This window comes from Macaca thibetana, chromosome 14 (assembly GCF_024542745.1).
Source record: "Macaca thibetana thibetana isolate TM-01 chromosome 14, ASM2454274v1, whole genome shotgun sequence".
Lineage (NCBI taxonomy): Eukaryota > Metazoa > Chordata > Mammalia > Primates > Cercopithecidae > Macaca > Macaca thibetana.
The window spans coordinates 114,537,415-114,561,484 of NC_065591.1; the positions used below are offsets into that span (position 1 = coordinate 114,537,415).

At 41.9% G+C, this 24,070-nt stretch overlaps 2 protein-coding genes and 1 long non-coding RNA gene across 7 annotated transcripts in view; 2 read left to right on the forward strand and 1 right to left on the reverse strand.

Moving 5' to 3' along the window:
* CRTAM (cytotoxic and regulatory T cell molecule) overlaps positions 1-13,181 on the forward strand; it is a 35,048-nt gene extending 21,867 nt beyond the window's left edge. For both annotated transcript variants that reach the window (XM_050755612.1, XM_050755611.1), the window contains exons 6-10: positions 3,119-3,199; positions 5,680-5,763; positions 8,812-8,958; positions 9,419-9,505; positions 12,291-13,181. In XM_050755612.1, the coding sequence (XP_050611569.1) occupies positions 3,119-3,199; positions 5,680-5,763; positions 8,812-8,958; positions 9,419-9,505; positions 12,291-12,421 (530 nt within the window). In that variant the 3' untranslated portion in view covers positions 12,422-13,181. The remainder of the gene's footprint in view (positions 1-3,118; positions 3,200-5,679; positions 5,764-8,811; positions 8,959-9,418; positions 9,506-12,290) is intronic.
* LOC126934836 (uncharacterized) overlaps positions 10,522-24,070 on the reverse strand; it is a 29,249-nt gene continuing 15,700 nt past the window's right edge. The window contains exons 4-5 of one of the 2 annotated variants that reach the window (XR_007719121.1): positions 15,631-15,747; positions 10,522-11,031 (exon numbers count right to left, since the gene is read on the reverse strand). This is a non-coding gene — a long non-coding RNA (uncharacterized LOC126934836). Of the gene's footprint in view, positions 11,032-13,159; positions 14,062-15,630; positions 15,748-24,070 lie in introns of those variants that run through there. The other variant, XR_007719120.1, reaches the window with a different exon arrangement.
* JHY (junctional cadherin complex regulator) overlaps positions 13,264-24,070 on the forward strand; it is an 81,094-nt gene continuing 70,287 nt past the window's right edge. For 2 of the 3 annotated variants that reach the window (XM_050755586.1, XM_050755584.1), the window contains exon 1: positions 23,413-24,068. The gene's annotated coding sequence lies outside the window, so the exon portion shown is untranslated. Of the gene's footprint in view, positions 13,317-21,498; positions 21,664-23,412; positions 24,069-24,070 lie in introns of those variants that run through there. The other variant, XM_050755588.1, reaches the window with a different exon arrangement.

The window sequence follows — 24,070 nt, forward strand, 5'->3', positions numbered from 1 at the left end:
GAGCCACTGCACCTGGCCTAGAAATGACATATTTTAATGAAAAAAAAAAAAAAGGCATATTTTGTAAACTGAAAAGATTAGTGTGAAAAATGTCATTTTTTTTACATTTTGAAAATCTCTTTAATGTCTGGCTTAATGGAAAACAATTAGGTTCTTGTAACTTTTGCATTCAATCTCTTCCAAAATGTTATTTTGCTTTAAATAAAGACATAAAAATTTAATCTCACGTAAATTTATAATTGGAGAAGGGTAGAGTATTTTAATAGCTGGTTCAGATAATTGTGGATGTTCCTCTTTGACGTTACACCAAAACTTAACAAGTAATAGTTTCTTAAAGATTAGTCGCTGGGCCCATGTCAATTAACTTTTCATACTGTTGTATTAAAATCCACTGAACTGTCTTGCACTTTGAATAGAACTTCTACCCAGGCATGATTTTTCTAACATTATGTGTTAGTCATTTGGAAAATACTGATTCACTAAGTTCTACAGAACTTTCAAATGTTGACATTTCAGCGTCAGAATCACATTCATTAATATCATCATTGATCTCATCAGAAGTCTTTAAGCATTTGGAGGTTGTCAGGCTCACACTGGTTGACACAAGTTGCCCAAAATTTGAACTTTAAGTGTGACTATTGCAACTGAGAAAGTAATTTTTTTTTTTTTTTTTTTTGAGATGGAGTCTTGCTCTTGTCGCTCAGACTGGAGTGCAAAGGTGCTATCTCAGCTCACTGCAATCTTCGCTTTCCATCTCAGCTCACTGCAACCTCCACCTCCCAGGTTCAAGCAATACTCCCACCACAGTCTCCCGAGTAGCTGGGATTATAGGCGCCCACCACCATGCCCAGTTAATTTTTGTGTTTTAGTAGAGTCAGGTTTCACCATATTGGCCAGGCTGGTCTCGAACTCCTGGCCTCAGGTGATCTGCCCGCCTTTGCCTCCCAAAATGCTAGGATTACAGGTGTGAGCCACTGTGTCTGGCCTAAATTTTGAATATATTTTCATTTTAATTAATTTTAATTTAAATAGTCGTTGGAGCTAGTGCATACCATATTGGATAGCAGAGGTCTACAATATTCTGACCAACTAGGGAGGTAGATCATCATGTGCCAGTATTCACCTAATCAAAACAACATTCAGTCTAAACACAATAGTTTGCTAGCTCGTTAATTAACAGGATAAATCAAAGCAAGTACAGAACCTAGTTTTAAATAGGCATAGATAAAACTTGTTTTGTACATAAACATAATTTTCTGAATTCACATAGTATATACTATGTTAGAAGATTTTAATCACTATTGATAAATTTTATTCTATATGTCCCCAGTGATGTTCTTCTTTTTTAAAATTTTGAGACAAGGTCTCACTCTGTCACCCAGGCTGGAGTGCAATGGTGTGATCATAGCTCATTGCAGCCTTGACCTCTCTGGGCTCAGATGATCCTCCTGAGTAGCTGGAACTACAGGGGTGCACCACCATGCCCAGCTAATTTTTTGTAGAGATGGAGTCTTGCCATGTTGCCCAGGCTGGTCTCAAACTCCCGGGCTTAAGCAATCTGCCTGCCTCGGCCTCCCACAGTACTGGGATTACGGCATGAGCCACTGTGCCCGGCCCCATATTCTTCTTAAAATTTGTTCCCAGTACTTCTATTTGACTAGCATTCCAGCTTTTCCCTCTTTTCATTGCCAGCAGTTCTCCTCTTTCTTCAATTTTCTCTGGCACCTGTGTGGTCAGAGTTCATTTTAGCCTTCTAGTCTATACTACTATCTCTATAACATTTCCTTAGTAATTCTTTCTTTCCTCAGAGCTGTTACACACAATTCAGGTATTTTTATATTTTTCATACATTTAAATGTTTGATCAACCAGATACATTTTCAAAATCATGGAAAATTATTTGACTAAATAAACACCAGGAAGCACTCACAAATTTTATAAAAAAAGAACCACCTGTGACGTGTCAGTATATATATATATATATATATATATATATATATATATATGTATATACACACACACACATACATATACATATACGTGTGTGTGTGTGTGTGTGTGTGTGTGTGTGTGTGTGTGTATATATATATTTTTTTTTTTTTTTTTTTGAGAGGGAGTCTCCTTGCTCTGTCACCCAGGCTGGAGTGCAGTGGTGCGATCTTGGCTCACTGCAACCTCTGCCTCCCAGGTTCAAGCAATTCTCTTGCCTCAGCCTCCCAAGTAGCTGGGATTACAAACACACACACCACCATGCCCAGCTAGTTTTTTGTATTTTTAGTAGAGATGGGGTTTCACCATGTTGACCAGGCTGGTCTTGAACTCCTGATTTCAGGTGATCCACCCACCTCAGCCTACCAATGTGCTGGGATTGCAGGTGTGAGCCACTGCACCTGGCCCGACATGTCAGTATTGGTATTTGTAAAATGACAGGCGTAGTTGTTACATGCTTCCCGGATGTGGGTCTGTTCAATGACTGGTAAAACCTATACTAAGCTGACCCTCTGGAAACATTCCTAAGCATTGACTAATATTATACAATAACATGTAGCATTGTGCTTAATAAATAGCTAGGCATTGTACTAAACATGTTATATAAATGAACTTACTAATTCTCATGAAACACTCGAAGAGGTAAATGCTGTCAGTATCTCCATTTTACAGATAAGAAAAAAAAAAGTGTTAGAGAGATCTGGTATCTTGTCCAGCTCATTCAGGAGCAAGTAAATAGCAGCACTGGAATTCAGCCCAGTCTGAGGCTGATTCCAAAGCCATCTAACTAACAGATAGATAGATAGGTGGATGGGTAGATAAACAGACAGAGGGATTGATTGATGGATAGAAGGACACAGATCGAAACAGTGAACACCTTTTGCCTAGCACTGCCACCACACAGAGGTCCAGCATGCTGTGCTTTAACCAGGCAGGTGAGCAGATGGACACTCAGTGGGATACAGATTCAAAAACCAGAGCAGGAGCCGCAGAACACACAGTTCTGGGGTTTCTGCACAAGCTCTACAAGCAGGTAGCCACCAAATATATTCTCCAATCTCTTTTACTGAGCACAATGTGGGTAAAACTGCTCTCCATAGTAGCAGAATTTTGTTTCTCCCCTTTCCTAGTTACTGATGAAGAGACAGCTTCAGATGCTCTGGAGAGAAACTCCGTATCCTCTCAAGACCCACAGCAGCCCACCAGTACTGGTAAGTGTCAAATCATAAAAACTTGTTTTAAAAAATCGTGCCTCCTTGGGAAGGTTATTTTTCTCATTCTAAGTTTTAAGAATATTTTTTGTTTTAATTTTTACTAAGACCATACAGGCCCCCTCCAGCTGGCTCCAGCTTTGTAGCATCCTAGAGTAGAACCACATCAGGCATTGGAATACTTAGTGGGATGGGCTTCAGGGTGACATAAAGCCTTGCAAGTTCAGTTCTAGTTTGCTTGAGATAGAGATGTACACATATACACACACACATTCACGACTGTGACATTTGAATTTCCTCTGCGGTAAAGGACAAGGTTGAATTCATTTATACGGAGACTCATTTCTTTGTTTTCCCATCTAAAGCACACCAAACACAAAACACAGAGTTGGTATCAATAAAGAGAAAAGAAACAGAAGCTGGAGATTTGGTGTTGTCATTGAATAACAAAATCACCTTTGAAGGCACATCAATTACTTGATTGTCAATAACTCAGGTCATTTTTTATTATGGGATTGAACTACAAATGCGGAATACTTTAGAATGTCTGGATTATAATTCCAGTTTTTTAGACAGTGAACTCACTAGAAGTTAACTCAGAGCAATGATCATATATCTGATTTAACTTTGTAGTTTACCTAGCATAGTATCCAGCAATCGCAGCTGCTCAGAAAATGAATTACAAATGAAAAGAAAGAAGGAAAGAAAGAAAGATACAAAGAAAGAAAGAGAAAGGAAGGAAGGAAGGAAGGAAGGAAGGAAGGAAGGAAGGAAGGAAGGAAGGAAGGAAGGAAGGAAGGGAGGGAGGGAGGGAGGGAGGGAGGGAGGGAGGGAGGGAGGGAGGGAGGGAAGGAGGAAGGAAGGAAGGAAATGGTTATGGTGCTTTGAGTAAGACTATTAGCCTCATCCAGAAAGGCATAAATTCCTACATACTCTCTTTCCATTTCATGTAGTGTGTCAATAAGAATTTCATTTGGTGGAATGAGGGCTTTCAGATCATTATCATGTTCATAGTTCTGAGTATCAGATCACATTTTTAAAAATGTGTATCCTAAATAATATTTAAAAGTAAATGTTTGGGATTTCTAAACACTGATAAATACAATATGTACCATATAATTTTTTGAAGAACAATGGAAATTGAAAATATTATGAAGTGGAACAGCCACATCACTTGCTTTAATAATCCAATATTTGTAAACGTGTTTAGAATCTAGTTACTTTTAATGGCTTGCATCATTACTGAACAGCTCAATTTTCTGCTCTCTTTTTCATACATAAGACTTTAAAAATATGGTTTCTAAAATTCCTTTCAGCTTTCCATTTCTACGATTTTATTACCTTTAATACCCATTTTCAATAGAATGGGAGGCTTCATTCCCCTCAGGGTCCACATAGTGGCGCTGTGCAATGGACTAAAAGGCAAGAAACTGCAGAGTTTTGGAAAAAAGGAAATTGGAAACATAAGCAGTAAGATCTGAAAAAAAAACAAAAAAACAACAACAAAAAAAACCCACAGTCTCTTATTTTTTATAATTTATCTTGCCTAGAAAAAAAATCATAGTACATCTCACCTCTAATGGGGAGGAAGCAGAGGTCTGAATGATAACTGAAGCTATATTTCAACATAAAAATCATTGCTTTCTGCATTTCAGGCAGTAGGTTTTTTATAATTAAAACTTGGGGCCGGGCGCGGTGGCTCAAGCCTGTAATCCCAGCACTTTGGGAGGCCGAGACGGGTGGATCACGAGGTCAGGAGATCGAGACCATCCTGGCTAACACGGTGAAACCCCGTCTCTACTAAGAAATACAAAAAACTAGCCGGGCGAGGTGGCGGGCGCCTGTAGTCCCAGCTACTCGGGAGGCTGAGGCGGGAGAATGGCGTAAACCCAGGAGGCGGAGCTTGCAGTGAGCTGAGATCCGGCCACTACACTCTAGCCTGGGCTACAGAGGGAGACTCCGTCTCAAAAAAACAAAAAAAAACAAACAAAAAAAACTTGGAAAGCCATTCCTCGGTGTTGAGTTGTTATCTTGAAGCATCCTAAAGACCTCCCTAACAGGCCTGATTCAGGATGGAAGTATGAAATCATGGTTTAAATGCTGGGTTCTAGAGTTAGGTAAAACAGAGTTTATGTATTGGCTTTGCCACTTACTTGCTACAGGACTTTAGGTACTTTACATAACTGCTCTAAATCTCCGTTTTCTCAGAGCTGTGGTGAGAAATAATATATACCAAGTGCTCAGTTTGAGGCCGGGCACAGAGTAAGTGTTCAAAACATTTACCTTAAAAAAACAAGGCAAAGTGAGCCCAGTCATTTGCAAATATGTTTACAAGAAATCCATAGTTCAAAAATGATCTCAGTGCTGTTTTTTAATTTGACTTCCCAAGCTGCTCTGGGAAGACTTATCTAACTACAGTTGTGTATAGTCACATGCATATAATGTATGCATAGCTCATGTTTTATTTTCTTTCACTTTAGTGTCAGTAATGGAAGATTCTAGTACATTGGAAATTGACAAAGAAGAGAAAGAACAAACCACTCAAGATCCTGACTTGACCACCGGTAAGTATCATCCACTGCATTTAGAATAAACACTCGACATTTTAACCTCTTAATCGATAAATTCAATGGCCTTTGTCAGTCCTCCTTTTTCTTGACCTTTCTGCCCTTTAGGACATGATTGGTTAATCACTCCCTTGTCCCTCCTTGATTTAGTTACCTCTTGGCTTCTTGACATACTTTTCCTGGTTCTGTTATCTGTTGCTAACCACTGCTTCCCTGTATCCATCAATTAACTTATCTTCCTTTTCTGACTTCTTAAATGTGTATACACTTCTGATTTTACTTCTCCATCTTTTGTTCTTCCTGTTTTTTTTTTTTTTCTTTCTTTCTTTCTTTTTTTTTTTTTTTTTTTGAGACTGAGCTTTGCTCTTGTTGCCCAAACTGGAGTGCAGTGGCATGATCTCGGCTCATGGCAACCTCCACCTCCCGGGTTCAAGTGATTCTCCTGCCTTAGCCTCCTGAGTAGCTGGGATTACAGGTGTGTGCCACCACCCCAGCTAATTTTGTATTTTTAGTAAAGATGGGATTTCTCCATGTTGGTCAGGCTGGTCTTGAACTCCCGACCTCAGGTGATCCCCCCGCCTCGGCCTCCCAAAGTGCTGGGATTACAGGCTTGAGCCACCGCTCCCGGTCGTTCTTCCCTTATTTCTTAAAGAGTTTACTCATTCCCAAGACGGTTCCTGTTGCCACTAGGCAAAAGATTTCTCTCTTTTTCTTTTCTGGTTTTGTTTTGTTTTTAGAGACAGGGTTTCTCTCTGTCGCCCAGGCCAGGGTGCAGGGGAATGATCATGCTCCCTGCAGCCTTGAACTCCTGGGCTCAAGAGATCTCCTACCTTCACCTCCCAAGTAGCTGGGATTACAGGTGTGAGACACTGTGCCCGGCCAGCAAAATATTTCTATACCTATATTTTCAGAACATCCTCCTCAGCATTAGTCTCAATTTCTTTCTATTTTTTTTTTTTTTTTTTTTTTTTTTTTTTTTTTTTTTTTTTTTGAGACGGAGTCTCGCTCTGTCGCCCAGGCTAGAGTGCAGTGGCCGCATCTCAGCTCACTGCAAGCTCCGCCTCCCGGGTTCACGCCATTCTCCGGCCTCAGCCTCCCCAGTAGCTGGGACTACAGGCGCCGCCACCTCGCCCGGCTAGTTTTTTGTATTTCTTAGTAGAGACGGGGTTTCACCGTGTTAGCCAGGATGGTCTCGATCTCCTGACCTCGTGATCCACCCGTCTCGGCCTCCCAAAGTGCTGGGATTACAGGCTTGAGCCACCGCGCCCGGCCTTCTTTCTATTTTCTATATGTCTGTAGCTGAATTTTCTGCGATTTCCTCAAACTCAACATTGCTAAATACCAAGCAACACCTTCTCCCACAAAATCAGCTTGTCCAAAGCATCACACAGGCCCCAAACCTTAGTGTCATCTATCACTCCTGTGCATGTGTACAAATATATATATATGTGTGTATGTGTATATGTATATGCATATGCACACACGTGTATAAAATCGGTCAATTTCCAAGAACTTTTGAGTCTTCTCTTTCAGGTATTCTGTCCATTGTCACTGTTAACATCCCAATCCAGGCTCTCATCATCTCCTGCATGGAGTATTATAACTTCAGTTTCCCCTCCTCTGGTTCACTTTCAGCACCCTACCATCAAAATATCTCTTTACACTCTGCATATCTGTGTTCTAAAACCCTTTATGGCTTCCTGAAATCTACAACACAGAGCATGAGTCCCAAACACCTCATTAGGTGTCATCTAATACCTACTTCTGCAGTCTCATATCTACAAAGTCCCTACGAGATATATATTTTTCTCTGAAAACATCATCCCTTTTCAATCACCCTGCTCTTGTTTATTCTCACTGCCCCTGGTGGAAGAGGAGACCTCCTGTCACCTCTCCTTACTTCCCCTTCAAGGCCAATATCTTCACTGAAAGCTTTTTTGACCAACTCACTCCTCAGAGACCATTCTTGCCTCTGAACCCCTGAAAACACTATGATATATATGGATCCAGAATTTGACATATCTTACTTTTGTTTGTTTTTACTGATTTGTTTATGTATAGAGAAGTAATTCCCAAAGCATATGAACTGTGCCTTCTGCAGGTCCAAGTACAATGTTCTACAGGTAGCTGGCACTCCTTAATTATTTGTTGGTTGAGATAAGGTGACCAGAACATTTAGCAAAGCTATATCCCATAGAATCAGAATTCTAGGTTTAGAAAGCTTTTTTTTTTTTTTTTTTTTTTTTTTTTTTTTAGAGACAGGGCTCACTCTGTCTTCTAGGTTGGAGTGCAGTTTCACAGTCATAGCTCACTGTAACCTTAAACATCTGGACTCAAGTGATCCTCTGCCTCAGTCCCCCAAGTGGCTAGGACTACAGGTGTGCACCACGGCTCCTGGCAAATTTTTATTATTATTATTATTTTTGTAGAGACAAAGTCTCGCTATGTTGCCGCGGCTGGTCTCAAACTCCTGGCCTCAAGCAACCCTCCCATCTCAGCCTCCCAAAGTGCTGGGATTACAGGCATAAGCCACTGCACCTGGCTAGAAATATTTTTAAGAGCTCATCTGATTTAGCCCAAATGCCTTCCTGTAGGGCCACATTTAACCTAACCAAGATAAATAAATTTTCATTTTATTTGGATAGTTTTTTAAACTCCTTAACAATCCCTCTTGCTACTTAACTATATTTTGCTAAAAATCATTCCTATAACTAATTTGAATCCCCTGAGTATAATTTAAGTTGATTTTCTCATATGCTTTCTCTAGAAATAAAAAATAACTAGCCCAATAGTTATGTAACTTAAAAGATCTTTTCAAATCATCACACATAATTGCCTTGTTTGTTGTATGCCTGTTTGCTTGTTCTCAGAGAATGAACAGTGTAAGTCTCTTTACCTTCAGGGGTAAGCTCTTTCTCATCTCTTCATCTGAGCTGTTTATTAGCTTATATCACATTGTAGAAGTATTGTTACGTATTCTCCAGTGACAAAAAAAAAAAAAAAAAACCCAAAGTATATAAACTTCCTTTTTCATTTTCCTTATAGAAGCAAATCCTCAGTATTTAGGATTGGCAAGGAAGAAAAGTGGCATCCTGCTGCTCACGCTGGTGTCCTTCCTCATCTTCATACTCTTTATCATAGTCCAGCTCTTCATTATGAAGCTGCGGAAAGCACATGTCATATGGAAAAAAGGTCAGTGGGCAGGGAACCTGACGGAGGCTATAAGACGCCAGAACAAATGGCTAAAAAAAGGGAAATTCTGTCTATTAAAGCTTTCTGTCAGACACTACATAATCTAGTTGATAAGTGCTGTCACTCAGATAAGCAATTGTTTGTTTTCTAGTAAACTCGGGTGCGAATCTCCAGGGACTATAGTCTAAGAGTGCATAACCAATAGAAACTAGCATAGCTCCAGAAACTGGCATTCAATGATAGACACTTCTATTCACAGAAGGATACAAATCCCAGGACTGCCTAGCACAGTGCCTACAGGAATCAAAAAACTATGTGTTGAATTAATGAGGGTATGAGTTATGGGAGGGGCATGGTAAGTCTACTATTGCACAGTAACAGAGGTATTATCTTATTCAAACACACATTTCTACATGTCCGTGGCATCAGAAATTAGTCACTTGATTTTCTTTTCTTGTAGAAAACGAAGTTTCAGAACACACACTAGAAAGTTACAGATCAAGGTCAAATAATGAAGAAACATCATCTCAAGAGAAAAATGGCCAATGTAAGTCAACTGTACGACCTGAGATCTGAACAATGAGGTTCATTAATGTATTAGAGTTCTCCTGAGAGACAGAGACCACAGAATATATATATATATATGAGGAGGGGATTTATCAGGGGAATTGGCTCATGAGATTATGGAGTCTGACAAGTCCCTGGACAGGAGGTCTGCAAACTGGAGATCCTGGGATGCTGGTAGCCTGGCTCAGTCCAAGTTCAGAGGCCCAAGAACTCAGGGGACCACTGGCAGAAGTCCTGAAATCCAAAGGCCAAGGAGTCTAGAGTTCTGCTGGCCGGAGAGGAGGGAGTGTATTCCAGCTCCAGCAGACAGATCAACACATTTGCCTTCTTTCTGATTTTGTTCTTTCCGGGCCCCCAGTGGATTGGATGGTGCCCACCCACATCAAGGGCAAATCTCGATGCCCACCTACTCCACTCAGACTCACACACTAATCTCCTCTAGAAACAACCTCATAGACAAACCCAAAAATAATGCTTTACCAGATTTGAGGTATTTCTTAATCCACCCAACTTAACACTTAAAATTAACCATCACAATTAATTAGTCACCATTAAAAAGGAGAAGAATAAAATTTGACTTTTTTAGCCCCAGAAAGTCTCCTAAATCATATTATAGAACTTAAGGAAACTCATCTGCAAAAAATAAATAGTAGCATTCAAGTTCACGTAGCAGAAGGTGACTTCCTTTTGGGAAGCCATCCTTGACTCTTTGACGTCACACACAGGGATACCCCAAGACCGCCAGAGGATCCTATGACACCTTTGTCATAGAAGCACTTCTTCCCCCATATTGTAATTTTCGGTGTTTTTATATAGCTACAATACTCCTTTAGGTGGTAAGTAATCAGATTTACTCTGTATCCTCAGATTCTAGCACAGGGTAGTTGATACATTTGTATTAAATGAGTGACTATAGGCTTAATTAATTCAAGAAGGCATGTTTCAGGTCCTTTGGATGACTTCATTGCAATTCCCCAGACAAAATATGTAAAGAAAATGAAGAGAATGGGGTTGGGAAGGAGATTGTGTATGGGAAGTGGAGGTTGGGGGTTGTATTCTTGATAAAGATCTGGAAGGCAGAAGCTAGGACTATAGAAAAGCAAGAATATTCCACCTTCCAACCATTTTATTTCCCCCATGCAAACTAACTTATTCTACCTGCCAGGAGTTGCAAGAAATACAGCGAGCTTTGCCGCTCTATTCTACTGATTTTACTGAGGTTTTTGTAGGAGGCTTGTCTTTTATAACACCTCTGCCTCTTCAGGTGTTGACCTACTAGTGTGAACTGCAAAGACCGAATAATAGACGTACTAGCTGGGGGAGGAACACAAGCGAATTGACTGTGTGAACACTGGGGGTGGGAGGGGAAAATGTGTGTAAACAACATCCAAGTCAATTGTGTTGCAACACCTGTTTCTAAATACTAGTCATCACATACTCACCTGGCGGACAGGAAAATGATGTGAATATCACGTGTGAGTTGGCTTGCTCCCTGTGCTGTTTTTCCTAGGCAAGAGGAACCAAAACAGTGGGAGCAGAATTATGTCTATTAGCTGGAAAAATGGAAGCCCGTCCAGTTCAACTTTTAAAACAATTTTTTTTTTTTTTTTTTTTTGAGACAGGGTCTCTCACTCTGTTGCCCAGGATGGAGCACCGTGGTGCCATCATAGGTCACCGCAGCCTTGACCTTTCAGGCTCAATCAGTCCTCCTACCTCAGTCTCCCTAGTAGCTGGGACTACAGGCATGCACCACCACGCCCAGTTAATTTTTGCATTTTTAGTAGAGACAGGGTTTCACCATGTTGCCCAGGCTGGTCTTGAACTCCTGGACTCAAGTGATCCACCCACCTTGGCCTCCCAAAGTGCTGGGATTACAGACATGAGCCACCGCGCCCAGCCAACTTTAAGAAAATGTAAAATGAGTACCTGCACTACTCAGGGGCTTCCTTCCCCAGAAAAGTACATCTCGGGGGTTTCACTTTCTCCTGAGCGCAAGCCTTCACTTTCATCCTCCTTGCCTTAGCACCCTCAAATCCAGCATTTTAATTGTGTTGTTTTGCACATGTTAAAAATACTATCTGGGGCTGTCTCTAGTCTGTTTGTACAGAGTTGCATAGGCTTTGAGTGATCTGCCCCGATCCTGTTTTTGCAGTAAACCCTGTTATTTTTAGTGTACAGTTTTGCTAAGGCAATGTTTCAGCAGCAGATTATTTTACAGCAGAAATATCTGTATATTTTCTTTCAGTTTTACCAGTAAATTGTGTATGTAGTAAGACTTCTTAAAAAATTATAGTATAGGCCGGTGCAGTGGCTCATGCCTATACTTCCAGGATTTTGGGAGGCCGAGGTGGGTGGATCACTTGAGCCCAGGTGTTTGAGACCAGCCTAGGCAATATGGTGAAACCCTGTCTCTACAAACAATTTAAAAATTAACTGGGCATGGTGGCGTGTGCCTGTAGTTCCAGCTACTCAAGAGGCTGAGGTTAGAGGATGACTTAAGCCCTGGAGGCTGAGGCTGCAGTGCGCCATGATCACACCACTGCACCAGCCTGGGCAACAAAGTGAGATCCTGTCTCCAAAAAAAAGCCAAAAAACAAAAAAGAGTATAATAATGCCTTCAGACCATTTATATGCATCAGTAAGTTTTAGGTTTTTATAAAGTACTTTATGAACCTAAAAATATGATATCCAATCAAAGTGTTTCACGTAAATGGGTGCAATGTTATTCAAAATAAATATTCATCTTCAACATGTTTCTCTTTCAGCTTCCCACCCTGTGCGTTGCATGAACTACATCACAAAGTTGTACTCAGAAGCAAAAACAAAGAGGAAGGAAAATGTAAAACATTCAAAATTAAATGAAAAGCACACCCAAGTACCAGAGACTATTGTGTAGTGCTCTCTGCAATAGAACGTGTGATTTCAGGGTTGCTGCAATGTCACCTCAGTGGACCAGCCTGGGGGAAGGAGCTTAATTGCTGAGACATTAACAATGACCTCACAGTGCAATGCAAGACGGTGTCCTTGGATAATGATCTGCCCCAGAGCTAGGGCAGCAACATGAGATTCAAACCATGCACATAAAGCTTGTAGTTTAAAAAAGAAAAGAAAAAAAAATAATTATGTCTGACACTACTTCAGAGCAGGAGGATTCTACGAAGCCTTGGGGATCAGGGTCAGTGTGACCAGCTAACATCTTACCTCAAATGGAACAGGATTTTTCAGATGCTTTGCTCTAATGGAACTGCTTTAAAAAAAAATTTTTTTTTTAAATATTTTCTTCTGGTCACAAAATAAAGAAATTTGGGATGCAAAGTACCTAAAGATCCCTGATCCTAAGAAGTTACTTCTGCCCGGGTGCGGTGGCTCATGCCTGTAATCCTAGCACTTTGGGAGGCTGAGGTAGGCGGATCACTTGAGGTCAGGAGTTCGAGACCAGCCTGGCCAACATGGTGAAACCCCGTCTCTACTAAAAATGCAAAAATTAGCCAGGCGTAGTGGTGTGCACCCGTAGTCTCAGATACTCGGGAGGCTGAGGCTGGGTAATCACTTGAACCTGGGAGGTGGAGATTGCAGTAAGTCGAGATCGCACCACCATACTCCAGCCTGGGCGGCTGAGGGCGACTCTGTCTCAAAAAAAAAAAAAAAAAAAGAAGTTACTTCTAAGACAGACTTTTAAGATGTAACCAGCACAAACCAATGTCAGGGAGGAGCGATGCATGACAACAAATGAGTCAGATGGGCATGAAGGCCCCAGGACCCATGCCCCAAGGCACAAAGAAGAGCTCAAGGTAGGCCCAAATATTCGAATTTCTTAGATTACTAAACCACCTGAGCTGACCTTGTCTGTCAGACAAGATTTTTACCTGGAGATTCCATGACAAATACATGTGCAAAAGAAAATGATGGGTTTAATTTACTAATTATTGACCTAATGGATGGCTTTTTAAAATTTTTTAATAAAAAGCAGACTATATGTTTTTCTAGTGGCTATACTAAGTTATACTTCCTGTTTTCATATGTGAAAGTAACTGGGACATGCCTTTCTTTTTCAATCAGTTTATTTAAGCTATACAGCAAACTCTGGCATTTATGTGGAGCATTTCTCATTGTTGGAATCTGAATAAACCGATTACAAAATAATACACGTGCACATTCTAAGTCTGTAATTTGTGACAGGGGCCAGATCCAACCATGCTGATTTTTTGTTCTCTTGACAAAAATGTTTTGGACAATCACAACGTTACAGAAAAGTGTAAAGATAGAACAAAGCACTTGTCCCCCGGAATCATTTGAGAGTAAATTGACATAATACGCATCACCCCACAAAGCCTTAAGTGTGTGCTTCCTACAAATAAGAACACTCTCCTTTAAAAATACAATGCAACCATCAAAAGTGGGAAATTAGCACTGTTCTGCTTCCACGAACAGTCCTCAGACTCCATTCAGGTTTCTCCAGTTGTCCCAAAGGATCCAGTTCATTTTAGTCTCATTCAGTTTGGAACAGTTCTTCAGTCTTGGCTTGACTTTCATGACCTGGATATTTTTGAAGATTACAGGCTGATTATTTTGTAGATCATCCCTCAATTTAGCTTTGTCTGTTTTCTTGTGGTTAGATTCAAGTTACACAACTCTCATAGGACTGTCACAGAAGTGATGTTTAGTCTATTTCATTGGACCAGGTGCGATGGCTCACGCTTGTAATCCTAGCACTTTAGGAAGCCGAGGCAGGTGCATCAGGAGTTTGAGACCAGCCTAGCCAACATGGTGAAACCCCATTTCTACTAAAAATACGAAAATTAGCTGGGTGTGGTGGTACATGCCTGTAATCCCAGCTACTCAGGAGGCTGAGTCAGGAGAATCGCTTCTACCAAAAAGTACAATCCCAGAGTGCTGGGATTACAGGCATGAGCCACCATGCCCGGCATATAATGGAGCTTTGATCTAGATGAAATGTAGTTCTATTTTTCAAAGTTGTACCTTCCAAGAGAGAAGCCCTCTTCCTTCCTATGATTGCTTTGAACAAATTTGTTCAAGAGCAAATTTGTTATAATTGATAATTCCTCCAGACCTGTTGAAATATGTTAATTTTTAGACTAGGCACAGGTGGCTCACACCTGTAATCCCAACACTTTGGGAGGCTGAGGTGGGTGGATCACGAGGTCAGGAGTTCAAGACCAGCTGGGCCAAAATGGTGAAACCCCATCTCTACCAAAAATACAAAAATTAGCCGGGTGTGGTGGCAGGTGCCTGTAATCCCAGCTACTTGGGAGGCTGAGGCAGGAGAATCGCTTGAACCCAGGAGGCGGATGTTGCAGTAAGCCAAGATCACACTACTGCACTCCAGTCTGGGCAACAGAGCAAGTCTCCGTCTGAAAAAAAAATTAAAAAAAAAACCCAAATGTTAATTTTTTCCTACATTTTCTGATCTATGTCTTGTTTCCAGTTAGAAGCAAACCAAAACTAAGGCCACAAAAATGTCATTATTCTCCCCAAATGCCGTCTTGCCTAGGTTGATCTCAAACTCCTGGGCTCAAGTGATCTGCCCACCTCGGCCTCCCAAAGTGCTGAGATTACAGGCATGAGCTGCCAACCTGGCCCACACCCTTTTAAGCAACCAGATCTTGGTGAACTCAGAGTGAGAACTCACCCATTAGCAACGGGTTGGTGCCATGATATTCATGAGGGCTCTACCCCTGTGATCAAAATACCTTTCACCAGGCTCCACCTCCAACACTGGAGATTACATTTCCACATGAGATTTGGAGGGAACAAATATCCAAACCACATCAACGAGGCTAGAACATTTTATACTAGAAAGCAAAGAAGCTATCAGAGACTCTTCTGGGACTGTGTTAAAGGGCCCAGAAACCAAATTGTATACACCCTACAGGGACTTTCAGTAGCCAAAGATGGGATCATCTGAGCATTAAAAAAGAGTAGTGATTGGGCCTGGCACGATGGCTCACGCCTTTGGGAGCCAGCACTTTGGGAGGCCGAGGTGGGTGGATCACGAGGTCAAGAGACCAAGACCATCCTGGTCAACGTGGTGAAACCTCATCTCTACTAAAAATACAAAAATTTGCTGGGTGTGGTGGCGTGTACCTGTAGTCCCAGCTACTCAGGAGGCTGAGGCAGGAGAATTGCTTGAACCCAGGAGGCGGAAGTTGCAGTGAGCTGAGATCACCCCACTGCTCTTCAGTCTGGTGACAGGTCGAGACTCTGTCTCAAAATAAATAAATAAATTTAAAAAAATAAAAATAAGTAAATAAATAATAGAGAGTAGTGATCAAAACATGTTAAATACATTAAAACTCATGAGTTTTTACAACACTTTAAAAACGTACCGATCAGCTTTAGAGATTGCTCAGACACTAGTTTTTAAACTGAAATTGGAAATATATTATTAAAATAACTATGCAATAAAAACGGCCACGAGCACAAGAAAAGATGGGAAACCACAATTCACAACTGGAATATAATGCCACTTCACACCCATTAAAATGGCTGTCATAAAAAAGACAGAAAAGAACAAAGTTTGGAAAGGTTATAGAGAAATGACAGCCCTCAGACATGACTGGTGAGAATGTAAAATAGCTCAGCCGCATTGGAAAACAGCCTTGCTGTTACTCAAAAAGTTACACATAGGGCTACCATATGCTTCAGCAGTTCTACTCCTAGAGAGAATATACCCAAGAGAATTGAAACATATGTTCACACAGGCGGGGCACGGTGGCTCATCGTGAAACTCCATCCTACTTTTTAGTACTCTAAAAAGTGGCACAATCTCGGCTCACTGCAACCTCCTCCTCCCAGAGTTCAGGAGATTCTCCTGTCTCAGCCTCCCAAATAGCAGGATTACAGGCACGCGCCGCCATGCTCTTGTACACACAAAACTTGTACAGTAATATTAGCCAGGTGCGGTGGCTCATGCCTGTAATCCCAGCACTTTGGGAGGCCAAAGTGGGCAGATCGCTTGAGTTCAGGAGTTTGAGACCAGCCTGGGCAATGTGGCGAAACCCCCTCTCTACAAAAAATTACAAGAAGGAATTAGTGGGGCATGGTGGCCCTCGCCTATAGTCCCAGTTACTTGGGAGGCTGAGGTGGGAGGATCACTTGAGGTCAAGATGGCAGTGAGCCACAATAGTGTCACTGCACTCAAGCTGACAATGAGACCTTGTCTCAAAAAAAAAAAAACCTTGTACAGGAATATTAATAGCAATATTATTTATAATAGTCAAAGGTGAAAACTACCTAAATCGTCATCAAATGATGAATGGGTAAATAAGTTGTGGTATACTCATAAAGTGAGACGACGTGTGGTGGCTCAAGCCTGTAATCCCAGCACTTTGGGAGGTCAAGGCGGGCAGATCACCTGAGGTCAGGAGTTCGAGACCAGCCAGACCAACATGGAGAAACCCCGTCTCTACTAAAAATACGAAATACAAAATTAGCCGGGCGTGGTGGTATATGCCTGTAATCCCATTTACTTGGGAGGCTGAGGCAGGAGAATCGGTTGAACCCAGGAGGCGGAGGTTGTGGTGAGCCTAGATCACGCCATTGCACTCCAGCCTGGGCAACAAGAGCAAAACTCCATCTCAAAAAAAAAAAAAAAAAAAAGTGAAATATTGTTTGGCAATAAAAAGAAAGAGTACTGATACATGCTGTAACATGAACTTTGAAAACATTATGCTAAGTGAGAAAAGCCAGACACACACTCACAAAACAGATATTGTATGATGCTATTTATATGAAATGTTCAGAATACACCAATCCAAAGAGACAAAAAAGAGATAAGTGGCTGCCAAGGGCTGAGGGAAGTGGGGAATGAGGGGTGACTGCTAATGGATACAGGGCTTCCTTTGGGGAGACAGTCTGGAATTAGCTGGTAGTGATGATTGAGAAAACTCTGAATATTCTAAAAATTATTCAGTTGTGCATTTTAAGAGGGTGAATTGTGTGGTATGTGAATTATACCTCAATAAAGCTGTTATTTTCTTTTGAGACTGAGTTTTACTCACTCTGTCACCCAGGCTGGAGTGCAGTGGCACAATCTCGGCTCTCTGCAACCTCCTCCTCCCAGGGTTCAGGAGATTCTCCTGTCTCAGCCTCCTGAATAGCAGGATTACAGGCATGCACCACCATGCTCAGCTAATTTTTGTATTTTTAGTAGAGACAGGGTTTCACCATGTTGGCCAGACTGGTCCTGAACTCCTGGACTCAAGTGATCCGCCCACCTTGGCCTCCCAAAGTTCTGGGGTTACAGGTGTGAGCCACTGTGCCCAGTCGAGCTGTTAGCTTTTAAAAATCACTTTGTAGAACTTGTTTGGGTCCTAATTTAAACCAACCAATTATAAAGACACGTAGGAGACAGTCTGGGAAGTCTGAACGCTGAGGATTAGATGATATTAAGAAGTTATTACTAATTTTGTTTTAGATGTGATCGTGGTGTCATGGTTATTTAAAAATGATCTCTTAGGACACATCATAAGTACTTACAGATTAAACCATGCGATAGCTGAGATTTGCTTCTAAATGATTTAGCCAGGGAAGAGCACAGTATGTATAGAAACAAGGTTGGCCACATGTTGATCTTTGTTAAAGATGGGTGAGAACAATGTGCCCATTCATTATATTTTTCTCTCTACTGTTGAATATGGTTTCAAATTTTCATAATGAAAGGTTTTAAAATTATTTTTAAGAAAGAAAACCAAGGACACAAACAAGGAGAAAAAAGGCTGTTATTAATAATCTGTTCAGGCCGGGCACAGTGGCTCATGCCTGTAATCCCAGCACTTTGGGAGGCCGAGGCGGGTGGATCATGAGGACAGGAGATCGAGACCATCCTGGCCAACATGGTGAAACCCCGTCTCTTCTAAAAAAAAAAAAATACAAAAAATTAGCCGGGTGTGGTGGCAGGCGCCTGTAGTCCCAGCTACTCAGGAGGCTGATGCAGGAGAATGGTGTGAACCTGGGAGGCGGAGCTTGCAGTGAGCCGAGATTACACCACTGCACTCCAGCCTGGGATACAGAGCAAGACTCTGTCTCAAAATAATAATAATAATAATAATTGTTCATTTGCATTCCTAAGAGCCATCCTTCCAGATCATCTATTTCCCAAAGCTGATCCCAACCAGGCTGAATTCTCTTCCCCTGGGCTTCACCAGCACGTGGCTCGTTCTTTTAGAAGGGTGTCAAAGTTACTCATATTTCTGTCTGTTGAGTTTCATTTTCTGTTTAAACATATATTTATTGCCATTTCGGTCCTCTAAAATTCTCAGCCCACTCATTCTAAGTAAATTCTTTTCTTTTGGATAACTGAGATTTATCTCTTGAGATGTTAAATGTTTCAATATTTTGGATGAAAGTCTTTGTAAAATAGGCTACGTGACTTTTACCTTTCTTTTTTTTTTTTTTTTTTTTTTTGAGACGGAGTCTTGCTGTGTCGCCCAGGCTGGAGTGCAGTGGCTGGATCTCAGCTCATTGCAAGCTCCGCCTCCCGGGTTTTTACGCCATTCTCCTGCCTCAGCCTCCCGAGTAGCTGGGACTACAGGCGCCCACCACCTCGCCCGGCTAGTTTTTTGTATTTTTTAGTAGAGACGGGGTTTCACCGTGTTAGCCAGGATGGTCTCGAACTCCTGACGTCGTGATCCGCCCGTCTCGGCCTCCCAAAGTGCTGGGATTACAGGCTTGAGCCACCGCGCCCGGCCGACTTTTACCTTTCTAGTCAATATTTATTAAAGTTTCCAAAAGTTAATCATTATGAAAATTAATCTTGCCATAATACTGTGATTCTCATACAGGATATTCAAGGATAAGGCTGTTCCTTACACCAAATGAACCCAGGTTGCTTTGTTTGAACGTCTCTTGTTTTTGTGATATATCTGTTACTTCTCTTGCTGGTACTGTCCCTTCTTTCTGCCGTGAGAGTGCCTTCCTTGACCCGTTTGCTGCTCCTGATTCATTCTACGTGCGAAGAAACCAGACAATTAAACTTATTACAGTTATATGTAGAATGACTACACTCCCTGGCTACCCAGGACAATTTCAGTGTGTACCTATTGTCCCAGTGTAATTAATGAATAGCATCCTTTTAAAAAATCTGGAATGTATCCTAGTTGGCTTTTTTTTCTTTTTTTCTTTTCTCTTCTTCTTCTTCTTCTTCTTTTTTTTTTTTTTTTTTTTTTAGTGGCAGAGTCTCACTCTGTTGCCCACACCGCAGTGCAGTAGTACAATCATAGCTCACTACAGCCTTGAACTCGGGCTCAAATGATCCTCCCATCTCAGCCTCCTGAGTAGCTGGGCCTACAGGCATGTGCCACCACACCTGGCTATCCAGTATTTTAATAAATTATCTGATCATCCTTGTTATATGCCAAATATGAGTATATCCTTGTTACAAAGTTTGACTGGCCACTCTTACCAGTTCTATTAAAGGGACTGACTACTTATCCACTCCCCAATCAGGTACTAAAGTCTAAGGATATTCTGGCTTTTTTTCAACATTTACTGAGCATTTATTAGGTGCCATTCACTACGTTTGTCCTTGTTCTCTGGTTCTCTGGGAGCTTACAGTTTAGTAAGGAGATGACATAAATATAAACATGTAATTCCAATGCAATGTTGTACAAGCATATGTATAAAGCTAGAAGCATGCAGTTGGGTGCCTTGAGACCACAGACCAAGGGCCACTAGCCTAGCACAGAGTTTGTCAACCTCGGCATTATTGACATTTTGGATCACATAATTTTGGCAGGGGGGTGGGGGGACCGTCCTATGCATTTTAGGATGTTTAGTAGCATCCCTGGCCTCTGTTCGTTAGATGCCAGTAGTACTCCCTTAAGTCATAACAATAAAAAATGTCTCCAGATATTGTTAACTGTCCCTGAAGGATAAAACTGCTCCAGGTTGAGAAGCACCCTAGTCCAAGAAGCATCAATGTGGGGAACTGTCCCAAAATTCCTGCTGGAGGAGATGCTGCTGAGCTAGGCATAGGTCTGGTGGACTCAGGAGGGGTAAGACCAAAAAGGGAAATGGAGTAGAGGAAGGATTTCACGAACAGAGCATGAGTGATGTGTAGGACAGGGAAACAGAAAGAAGGGAGTTGCATGAATGGGTGGCATGGGGTGGAAAAGGAGTAAACTCAGTTCAGTATTACTAACCTATGTATTTAAGTGTTTTTTGACTTGTTTTTCCTATTCTGTGTATTTTGGTTAGTTTGGGGTCAGGTTGACAGCTGAATTCTAAAAGATAATATATGCAAAAGCACTTTGCAGACCCTGTGAAGTGCTATTCATATGTAAATTATCAACATTATTACCATAACAGCAGATGAAAACAATGCACTTTACGGTTTTATTTTGTTTGTATGCACTCTGTAATCCTTAAGAATTCTGAAAAGCAGAGCATTACTGTGCTGCTTGTTAAACCATTGTCTCTCAGCTTCACTCTCATATACTGTGATCATAATGCTGGGGCAACACCTACAAGCCTCATTTTTCTTTGCCAGCCGGCTCCTTGTGGGACTCTGCCAGGAGGGGACAGTAGAGGGAGACCCTAAGCCTGGAGACTGGAAAAGGGACTGCTCCTTCCTTTTCCTCTCAAGGTCACCTTGACAACGTCTGTTCACTCCAGCAGCTCAGTTGGTTTCAGTAGCAGTAGCTGATTCTAGTTTTCCCAGCACTCTCAGAACCAGCTTCATGATTCCTTTTCAAAAACGCCAGCACCTACTAGCTTGGGATTTCACCCTCCTGAGAGGCCTGGGTCCCAGCTCTGAGTGTTAATAATTTCAGTGTTAATCCTTCTAAGTGTAAATAATTCTTTCCTGTGATCCCCAGCCATAGAGGTGGAAGCTGCTTCCCGTGTTTACTACCCCTATGACACTTGTGTTCCCTTTTCAACTTTTCAGTTAATAAATCTTCATATTAAATTATTTCCATTATAGTAACTGGCATGGTTTCTGTCTCCTTACAGACCCTGACTACTACTCGTGTTGATTATTCCGTCCTTTAGTCACTCCAAATACTCAGGACAGCCATTACAAGGAGAGAAGGAGGAAGATCAAGCCCAGAGTGTCCCATGCTCTATGTGTGACTAGTCTCTGCAAGTAGCTGCTGGGTTGACAGACTCCTCAATCAGGTAGGGACCACTGATTTTCAGAAAAGCCAGTTAAAATCTCTTCTGGATAGTGCAGAAAACATTGGAAGAGTCTAAAGAACCACAGCATCAAAAGTGGACAAGTGTGAATGACTCAGCATTGATTCTATAACATATTCTGGAAGCCACTATTAGGACTAAATCCTTTTGCTTGAAATTTGCTTTCATGTTTGCAGTTGCTATAATAATACCTTGTATAATATACTGGGCAGAATAACACTAACGGTTTCAGCTACCTTGCTTTTATTTCTTCTACAGACATCGAGGTCCTACTGTGCACTCATAAGACAAGGTTCCTGCTGCCAAAAAAGTTAAAAAAAAAAAAAAAAACTAACTCAAATAAAAAACAGAATAAAAAGTGTGAAAGCTGGGTAGTAAGAACATTTTCCAATTTCCTATGTTTCCTATCATTAATGAGGCAACTGGTATTGAAGCATTCTTTTTTTATTTTTATTTTTATTTTGAAACGGAGTCTCACTTTGTCACCTAGGCTGGAGTGCAGTGGCACATCCCAGCTCACTGCAACCTCTGCCTCCCCAGTTCAAGCAATTCTTCTGCCTCAGCCTCCCATATAGCTGGGACTACAGGCGCATGCCGCCATGCCCAGCTAATTTTTGTACTTTTAGTAGAGACAGGGTTTCGCCATGTTGACCAGGCTGGTCTCAAACTCCCGACCTCAGGTGATCCACCCGCCTCGGCCTCCCAAAGTGCTGGGATTACAGGCATGAGCCACTGTGCCCGGTCGAAGCATTCTTTTTTTTTTTTTTTTTTTTTTTGAGACACGGTCTCCCTCTCACCCAGGCTGGAGTGCAATGGCACGATATTGGCTGACTTCACCCTCAACCTCCCGGGCTCAGGTGATCCTCCCACCTCAGCCTTCCAAGTAGCTGAGACTACAGGCGCGCGCCACCACGTCCAACTAATTTTTAACATTTTTTGTAGAGACAGGGTTTTGCCATGTTCCCCAGGCTGGTCTTGAACTCTTGGGCTCAAGCAATCCTCCGACTTGGTTTCCCAAAATGCTGGGATTACAGGGTGAGCCACCGCACCTGGCCTCAAACCAATCTTTGAAGATAGTTATTCAAATCTACTTGTTGTTTTAATGTGAAGATAATTCCTAATGCTTCCTTTCTTTATGTTTTTTTGAAACCTTTTTTGATAGTGAAATATTCTACCCATACATAAATGTACAGCTTAAGGAATTTTTACAAGATGAACATCTATATAGCCACCATTAAGGTCAGGAGATACAATCTCAAAAACATTCTTCTCCCTACCTGCCAGAACCGACCACAATCCTCCAAACTTCATGGAAATCACTAAGTGGGTAGTGATTCCCAAACAATTGCTTTTTTGCTTTTTTTCATAGTTTCCTCCACTAAGTATGGAGCCATAATCATTGTAGAGTGTAATTTAGACTGTCTTTAACTTATATACAAAAATCATACAGTATGTATTTTTTCTGGGTTTTTGTTGTTCAAAATTGTGTTTTTAGTATGCCTCCATATTGTTACACGTAGTTGTATTTCATTCATTTACACTGCTGTGTAGTAGGCCAGTATAGGGAATACCATAATCTAATTAACCATTCTATTGTTGATGGATAGTTCAGTTATTTCCAGTTTGCATGCACAGGAGCACTCACTTTTTAGGGAAAATACCTAAGTGTGAAATTGCTGGATCCCAAGGTATACATATCCTGGCTAATGTCAAACCATTTTCCAAAATGGTTGGTTGCATCGGTTCTCACGTCCGCCCGCAGGTGAGGCTTCTTTGCATGACATCCTCCCTAGCACCTGACGCTGCCAGACGTTTCAGCTTTGGACTTTTCCACTCAACTTAATGGTGAGTGTGGTATTATCCGCTGTGGTTTTAATTGGCCATCTTCTGATTACTAATGAATTAAAGCACCATTTCGATAAACAGATATTTATTGGCCATTTAGATTTCTCGTGTGTTTGTGAAATACCTTTCCATTTACCCATTCTTTAATTGGGTTCCTTTTCTTCTTGATTTGTAGTAGTTCCTCGCGTATCCTAGTAGTTTTACTTGTGGCAAAGATCTCCTGCCCCGGGCGGCCTCTGCCCTCCGGCGCTGGAAGTTCGGCGGCGAGGCAGCCTCTCCCGGGGCGCTAGGGCTCCTCCAGCTCTGCCCCGATGTCGTTATTACGGCCGTTTGCAGCCTCCGTGCCAGGGCCAGGGGTGCGGTTCGGGACGCGGGATCCTAGGTCGGGTCCTGCTCCGCCCAAGTGGAGGCCGGCGTCTGTGTTGTCTGCGGTCTCCAGGGCAGCGCCGGGGCGGGCGGGGGCCCGGGCGGCGGCGGCGGCGGCGGCGGCGCGGGAGGATGCGGGGCCGCCCGCGTCTGGGCCGCGGACGAGCGCCGGGCAGGT